The 8514-nt window shown below is 44.1% G+C and overlaps 1 protein-coding gene across 31 annotated transcripts in view; it reads right to left on the bottom strand.

Moving 5' to 3' along the window:
- LOC123160288 (uncharacterized) overlaps window positions 1-3869 on the bottom strand; it is a 7831-nt gene extending 3962 nt beyond the window's left edge. For 4 of the 31 annotated variants that reach the window (XR_006480114.1, XR_006480112.1, XR_006480111.1 and 1 more), the window contains exons 1-7: window positions 3304-3837; window positions 3104-3231; window positions 2969-3024; window positions 2465-2671; window positions 2000-2070; window positions 1623-1920; window positions 519-610 (exon numbers count right to left, since the gene is read on the bottom strand). Coding sequence is in view for 3 of the 31 variants with exons in the window: in XM_044578092.1 (XP_044434027.1) it covers window positions 1908-1920; window positions 2000-2070; window positions 2465-2671; window positions 2969-3024; window positions 3104-3231; window positions 3304-3629 (801 nt within the window). In the remaining 28 variants the exon portion in view is untranslated. The other 27 variants (XR_006480096.1, XR_006480092.1, XR_006480106.1 and 24 more) reach the window with 19 other exon arrangements.
- Window positions 3870-8514: the final 4645 nt, after the last annotated feature.

Below are 8514 nucleotides of genomic sequence, written 5' to 3'. Positions count from 1 at the left end.
CACATCATGCAAGAATTCAAGCGAACCATATAGCCAAGACCGTTTGACTATCCCTGGCATGGGAACAGAAGAAAAGTTCATCGGCATATAGAATTCCTCAGAACAAACAAACTGCATATACTACAGTTGACATACTACACGAAACAAACCAGTCCCAACAACAGGTTCTGCCATGTATGAGACCTTATGTAAAACAGTTTGTATTAGCACTATTATTACTGGGCCGTCAAATGTTCTAAGGAATAAATGCAGTAGTACAAACACCACAGTGAATATAGTTCAAGAAAAACATCACAGGGAATAGTTTGAAGCTACAATAATCAGACATCAGTAAAAAATAATGTTGTATATGCCCATAAAAAGCGTCCTAGTGCAAAATCCTACCAATGAGAGTTCCCCAAAACAAATAAACTTTCAGTCCATGGACCATACAAAGTTTTCCAATGTGGAAATACTGCACCTAGATTTCGACAGTAGAATATGCATGAGAGTAGTAAAGATAGTGATCAAGGTATCACCTGGCTTCCGCTTCCCGATTTAACCTCCATTTGTTGTCACAATATCTGGGCAGCTTCTGTTCCATGTCCATGAATGGTAACACCTTCAGCTTCTTGTATTCAGAAAAGTCATCACATAAATAAAAAAAGAATAAATGGATCAGACCAACAGATCATAGATAGGTTTTCATTATTAATGCACAATCTGGAATGGTGCTACTGTGACAGGAAGAAAGGGGTAGTTATAAGAAAATAGCATCTATGCTGGTAACATGACATGATATTTTTAATTGAACCAAACCTCCAAGATCATGTCAGCGATTAAAACCGGCATTAACCAAACCATCCATACACAATGACTAAGAAGCTAAAAGGACAACCCGCCATGCATCACAAAAAGTATACCCTGTTCTCTTAGCAAAAGCCATTTCTATTCGATGCACTTTCCTTAACAAATTCTATGGAACCTACGACGCCGCAAGTTATATAAGAAATTCCAACCAAAGGGCTCCATTCTTCATCAGCTGTTCTAACCGATCAATGCTCAATAGTCATGGAAACCTCCACTCCCAATACATACAAATATTTGGAGAAACCCATGGATACAAATTAAAATATAATAGATAAGATACTAATATATAAATGTAGACAACCATCAACAGGCCTTCTCCCATACCAAGTCCACACAATCAGTTCATAGCCTTTTTTAGAAAACTTCATAGATAGCTAATTGGAATTTTATTTGCCATTTATTTTTTGCAAGTAAAAAAACTGCTAGAAAATATAGAACAAATCCAGTGACTTAAATATACCCAATCGACTAACAAAGCATGCAACTTACCAATAATGAATCATTTAAGCAATAGTTTTAGTGGACCATCCACCTTGAATAATTAACATCTACCATTCCATATGATACGTTGAATCCTACCCGAAGTGTTGTAGCGTATTTCTAGTTTAATTCAGTTATAGTTCTCAACCAAAATTATCTCCATAATCCTCAATCCAAATACTTCAAAGCCGTCGACAACAGTTTATGACAACAGTTTAAATTTGAACAACACTGGCAGTAATGGGATGTGTACATATACATAGCCATGGGGCTGTGTATTTTGTAGTCCGTACCTACAATTGGGCTGACTTCCATCAAGAGAATAACAGGCTCCAGCCGGGCAGATGGATCTCGTCAGCAACCCAGGCAACAAAATCCAAGGCAACAAAGTAAGATGCAGCAAGCAATGTGATTTGTAGCAGCCTGTGGCTAAATTAGATTAGCAAGTCAGTGGGAGGGAGAGGGGAAGTGTTACCTGCAAGGAAGGGATCCATTGCCGTCAGGAAGGAAGCAGGGACCTTGTGCGGTACGTCGTGGTCGGAATCGAGCTCGGGTCCTCGTCCTCCTCCGCGCCGTGGTCATCCTCGCTTGCTGTTTGGAATCAAACAAACAGAACATCGATCACACACAGACCGACAGGGAGAATGGAAGGATGAGCGGCGGATCGAACCTTGGGAGTCTGACGCCGACAGCGAGCACCGCAACTGTTCGCGGAAGAAGGCACCACTTATGATACGGTTCCTGAAATTTATGATACGATATAAAATCATTTTGAGTAGTACGCAACCAAACCATAACTGGATCTATCAGCAGCAGAAGTCACATTCCAATTTTGAAGTAAGCATGCAATTTTCAAGTTGAATGCAAACATACTGTATGAAGCAGAGAGAATAGATCTCAATGGATTAAATAAGCAATAGATACAAAATCTGTACTCTGAGGCTGAACTTATTTAGAAACTTAATAACTAAACTATATATGTGAGCTAGTAATCTCTCCCATATACTGAAAAGGAAAGACTGCTAGTAAAAAGAGCCAAAAGACAACCAATATGCCCAAGCTCCAGAGAAAGAAATAGCCCAAATACACTGCCAAAGCAAAGAAAAAATAATGACAGAAAAAAAGAATGATCGACCTGAACAGGTGGTGAGGCAGGAAGAGGAGTGCTTCCAGGGCAGCATAGCAGCTTGCAGGGTCTCCGCCAAGCATTATGACATGCCCACCAACCAGTCCATCTTCTTTGTAAATATTTGCAAATTCTGATGGAGACTTTTGTCACCCGTGTCATGCCATCATTCGATGCATCCCGGAGAGTAGATCCAACAATCTGTTTAACTTTGCCCTAGGAGTTTTCAAAAACAAACCTATCAGATAAACAATGGTGTTAATGCCAGATGCGCCTAAACTTGGTGATTGCAGGTGACAGCATAGCAGTACAGATAAATGTATCACTAAACGTGGTTTCCTTATTTTACAATAATAGTCAGTTTGCGAATGACACCGTAGTGAAACGATTAGCATCCACCAAAGAATCTTGGCATCAATTTGCAATCATATAGCAAAGTACAGAGCACCTAGCGACCCACTGGTAGATACGAGTACAACAACAAAGCAAAGGATTCCATTCCTACTGACTGACCTTGTCAATGTCGATACATGGCCTGAAGCTAACGGCGCATCCGACGGCACGCCCTCCTGCCAACACGCACAACGCATCTGAAGCAAGGAACAGAGATACTCAAAGGAACAGAGATATTCAAAGGGGAAAACATACTTGACGCACCGGATTGCGCCGGACGAATCGAGGCCAGCGAGCTCCTCCTGCATCTCAAAGAGCGCCTCCTGCACGACGGAGTACCAGCTGTCCTCCAGGAACGGCCACCCATCCCTCCCGTACACATCCTGAGCACACGCACGAGGCCGAATCAACCATGAGCTCCCGAATCGGTCGATGAAAAATCAGACGGAACGAACCTTGAGCAGCTTGTTGACAGAGGTTGCGGACGTCGGCCTTGCGGTAGGCCATCAAGTTGAAGTGGTCGAGTGCCGCGTCCATCCGCTGCGTCCCGCCCCTCGGCCGCCACCGGGACATCGCTGGAGCTCGTCGGAGACGTGGGGGAGGCGCGAATGAGTTGCGGCGACGACGGCGCACTCCAGGCTGCGGCGACGACGGCGCACTCCGCCTGGCCTCCTCCCGTCGACGGCGCGAGGGAGTGCTCCGCCGGGTATTGTAGCGTGGGCTTCCTCTCCTCCCGAGGCGTGACGCGCGAGATCGATAGGGTTGGCGGCGCGAGCGACATGTCCTTGACGGCGACCGCGGTGGGTGGGTGAGGAGCGGCGACGCGAAGCAGCAGCGGCGACGCGGAGCAGCAGCGGCCGCGGTGCTTCTCCGAGGGCGGCGGCGAGGGGAAGGGGGAGGGGGAGGGGGCGGCGGCGCGAGGGGAAGGGGAGGGGGCGGCGGCTTCGACGCGAGAGAAGGGGATGGGGTGGCGGCTTCAACGTGAGAGAGATGCGAGGGAGAGACCCGGCCCTAGCTGTCTCGCTGGTTGGGGAGGGAGCAACCAATGGTAAGAAGTCACTTGGCATGGGATTAGGTGAAATGTCACAAATGCTCTCGGGGGGCATGGGAATTTTGGCGGTGGCATGAGATCTTTTACCAGCGCGCGGCACGCCGATGGTTCGCACGGACCGCACCCCCAGCCCAAGCAAATGACACGCGGTCCCATCATTTCGTTACCCCACACGGCAGCGAGCCAGGACCGTGTCCGCAAAGTGAGAGAGACCGGGAGGGCGCGATAACTATTCATTGCTATAGGCGCGCGGCTCGATCCGACGGCCATAATTTTTCACCGCATCGATCTAACGGACAGCATCGCATCAAGCAAAATGATCCAACGGCCAGAAATCGCTGAGCTCTGAGAGCGCCCGGTAAGCCTCCGATCCCTTATTTCTTGATGATCCTCCGGTCTTCTTCTTGATGTCATTTTCCTTGACAGTCCGAGGCGATCTGGTTGTGGCCTTATTTATACTAGACATAAGCTGGTGGGCTATTCGTTACTGTCGGGCTATGTATCGCCCATACGGGTTACTGTTATGAATCGCCTACAAGCGAAGCTATCGGGCCAGCCAAACGCTGTATCAGAGCAAGAGTTTTTTTCCCAGTTTTCCACTGTTTGTAGAACGGTATTTCGCGGGTTTTCTTTGTTTTTTCTTTAGGTATTTTGGTTTCTGGTTTCCCGTTTTTCCTTCGGTTTTTCACTCAGTTTGCTCAATATTTTTTTCTTTTTTTGGTTCAACATATATCCAATTTTCATACACATTTCACATTCTTTATATACATGAGAAACATTTTTATAAATGTTTACTATTTTTAATTCATGACTAAATTTTCCTCAAATAGATGTTTTTATGCCTACTTTTTCCCGTACATGTTGTACATTTTTTGTTTAAATCCAAAATATTTTCTTATATACGTTTAACATTTTTAAGTACATGGATAACATTTTTTTCAAATACTTGTTCTGAACATTTTTTTGAACAGACATTGAAATTTTTTTGTATGATACCAAAAATTATTTTTCAACTATATTAACATTTTTATAAATTGGATGAAACTTTAAACTAAAAATTCACAAATACTTTGTTTCAAACACATGAATATTGTTTCAAAATTTAACTTTTTTTGAATGGTAAAAATACTTGTTTCACTTCACGAATATTAGTTTACATCATATAACGTTATTTTTAAATTTCAAGTGCATTTTTTGAAACAGGTGATGAGTTTTGTAATGTCACATACTTTTTTAATGGTACAAACATATTTTTAAATGTTGAGCAAACTTCATTTGACAGTACATCTACATTTTATAATGTGCGATGAATACCTATAAAAAAACAAGCAATATTTTTTCATAATAAATGTATTTTGTAAAATATTTAAATAAATGAAAATTGAAAAAACAGAAAAAACGCACTTGAGGAGGCCACTTGGTCCCTGGGTCAGCCCTGCTTGCAAACCTCATGCGGGAGTTGTCGTGGATTGCAAATAGTCCCCTCCCCCAATGGGCTAGGCTGGGCGGAGCCGGCTAGGGTCGCATTGGGTAATGCCGATATAGCCTGCTGGATACGGCCCGATGCGCGATTTTTTATGGAGTGTAACAGGCCGATGCAGATGAGCCAACTGCTTGCTATGGCCGAATTTTGACCTGCTGCCGATCAGTTTACGGCCTTATTTAGACTAGTTATAAGTTGGTAGGCCATTATAAGTTGGTAGGCCATTATTTAGACAGACATAAGTTGGTAGGTCAGCCGCGGAGCCAGGAATTTGCTCCTAGGTATTCTTACTTTTTTTTCCTAACCAATATAATATAACAACATGTGCAATAAGATGGTAACATCAATGACTCGATTACCATCCATCGATAATAATAGCAAAATATCATTGTGGTAATATCTCTAACAACAATATAATAAGCATGACCCGATGACCATACACCGATGCCACAAAAAATCATTGTGGCAATATCAATGACTCGATGACCATGTACATCAATAATAGTAGTATTTTTTTTGGCTAAAGCAATATAACAGAATAATAAATATGGATGTAAAAGTTGTTTTCCTTGCCTTAATTTGAAGATCTGTCCCACATTTCAAATATGCCAACATACTTCTTCTTCATCTACATCACACAAAAAAAGTAGAAATCAGTGACAGTGGTAATGTGGCATGGACTAAATGGACAAACAATTGTATTTAAAAAGTAGCAATCAGTGGCAATGTGGCATGTACTGATGGTCAATTGGACAAACAATTACAATTTATTCAAGAATATAGTAGCAATCAATCTGTCGCAGATCATTGGCTTCTAGCAGTGGAAATTTACAACAAAAAAAAGCTTCAGGTTAGTTTAAAAAACAGAGAAAAATTACCTTGGTAATTTGTAGATGGATGCAATACCGGATGGATTGGATGGCTTCTCCTTCTAGCCTGGTGGCTGGCGGACTGACGCGGCAACTGCTGACAGTGATGGAGGCCGGAGGAGGCCCACAGCGGCGCAGCCCCGGACGGACCATGCCCACGGATCAAGCCGGTGCCGGATCCAGCACCCCCCCCCCCCGCGTCGACTAGGATCCGTGCAGTCCCCTCGCCGGCGAGCCACCCCTCCCCCGGTCGCCGTCCTCCCGCGCCTACCCAGCGTCAGATCCGCGCGCAGTCCACACACCCCACCACTAAGCTCCTGCTTCCTCCCGACGAGCGCACCTCCCCATCCATGACGGCAGCCTCCCCCCACCCGCAACCCCTCGCGCCAAGATGCATTGCGGCTCCTCCATGGACTATGGTCCGATGACAGCAGGCCTCCCTCCCATTGAGGTTAGGCTCCATGGTCGTGGCCCTTTCTCTTCGTGCAGCTCGGCTCGTGCTCTAATGCAGAATTGGTGCTCCCTGGACACGCTTCATCACCAGCATCCCCCAATACGATGAACAGTGGTGGAGGATCCCTCTGAGCTGTGCGGCTTCCCCAACCTGCCCCTCCGACGAGTCTCCTGCTCCACGAATCCCAGTTTGCCTAGTTCCTCGGCACGGTGCGGCGTCGCCGACGTTTAGTTGCAGTCCCGGACTCTTTTTTGGTTTGTCTTTTGCAGTTCCCATGTGTCCTGGGTGCGGTGCGGTTGGGTGTTAGATACTAGTTTTTTTATTTGATTATCCAGATTTTGGATTGTTCAGCTCCCATCGTGCGATTTCATTGATGCGGCTCGGTGCTGCACGACCTACGACTCCTTTTTTTGCAGCAAGGTTCTCTCCAGGCGAGCAACCCCAGTGAGATTTTTGCCTCGCCGACACCGCGCAGTTTGGATGCGCATTGTGTTGCGGTCCACCTCGCAACAAAATGCGGCCCAGGTTGCCGTTCGATGCGGTCCACCTCGCCACTGGCGTTAAAGAGCCTCGAAGAAGTTCTGTGTACGTGGGCGTGCAGCCCAGAAAATCCAGGGGGCGTGATTGTCTCCTTTTTTATAGAAAAAGTAAAGTGTATAGTAACTCACTGTTGACTATCCTAAGTTTTTTTAGATAGCAAACAAAAGACTATACTAAGTTAGTATGTTGTAAGTTAAAATGTGGTTCACTACAAGGAAAAAAGAAACACAAGTTAAATGCGGCTCGCTCTGTCGCTGCATACAGAAAAATGGTATTTTTATCCAGCTCACTTCATTTTGCCATGTACAAAAAAATGAAGAAAAATGATGCAGTTAACTTGTCTCCTCCTTTGCAGTCCAAAACTTCTTTGAAAAAAAATTAAAATATTGAAGAAGACAAAAAACCATGCAGCTCACTTCGACTCGTGTTGGGGTTCACTTTTTCCTTGATGTGGTTCACTTGCCCTCATCTTTGCGGTCCATTATCGTTCGTGAAAAAAATTGAAAAAGAAACAACAAAAACTCATCTGGAAAATCTTACGTCTCACAACAAAAACATGAAGTTTATTTGCCCGTCTGTTGCAGTGCGGTTTTCACTCTGAAGTACAATCCTGTAAGTGCAAAAAATTTGTTACGGAAGCAAAGAAAAGTAACGCGGTTCACTTCTTGATAGTGTTGTGGTTCATTTACATTCGGTGTGAAGTGCATTTTACTTTCTCGTCCTTGAAAAAATTACGTTTGAATAAAAGAAATCATGCAGTTCTCTTACCCGTTTGATGCAGTGCATTTTTTCGTCCGATGTAGTGCAGTTTTCAGTCGGATGAAGTACGCACGTTGATTTGGGTGTCGCGAAAAACAGAGTGTCCGTATTTCGGTGAATTCAAAATTTCTCTTAAACCGTAAAGAATTAGAGAGAGCGTTCTACATGAAGAAGTTGCGCCTCGTCGATATCTTTCCAATGGCGTATCGTTTGAATCATTCCGACCAGCGATTTGTAAAAATTTCACGAAAAATGGCCACTGTCATTCATCGTCCGTCGCGCGATTTTCAAAATTAACTATAAACCGTAAGGAATCTCAAAAACATTTCAACATACGAAAGTTGCGCCTTTTCCATAGCTTTCCAACGGCGTATCATACTCCTCGTTTCGGCAAACGGTTCAAAAACTAGAGCTAAAACAGTCCCGAAAATTGAAAAAAATTTAAAAAAACACAATTCCGTGATTTAGTAAATTTGAAACTGCTCTTAAACTGCAACGAATTAGAAAACA

This window comes from Triticum aestivum, chromosome 7B (genome assembly GCF_018294505.1).
Source record: "Triticum aestivum cultivar Chinese Spring chromosome 7B, IWGSC CS RefSeq v2.1, whole genome shotgun sequence".
In the NCBI taxonomy this organism is placed as follows: domain Eukaryota; kingdom Viridiplantae; phylum Streptophyta; class Magnoliopsida; order Poales; family Poaceae; genus Triticum; species Triticum aestivum.
This window is presented reverse-complemented; position numbering and strand designations above follow the sequence as displayed.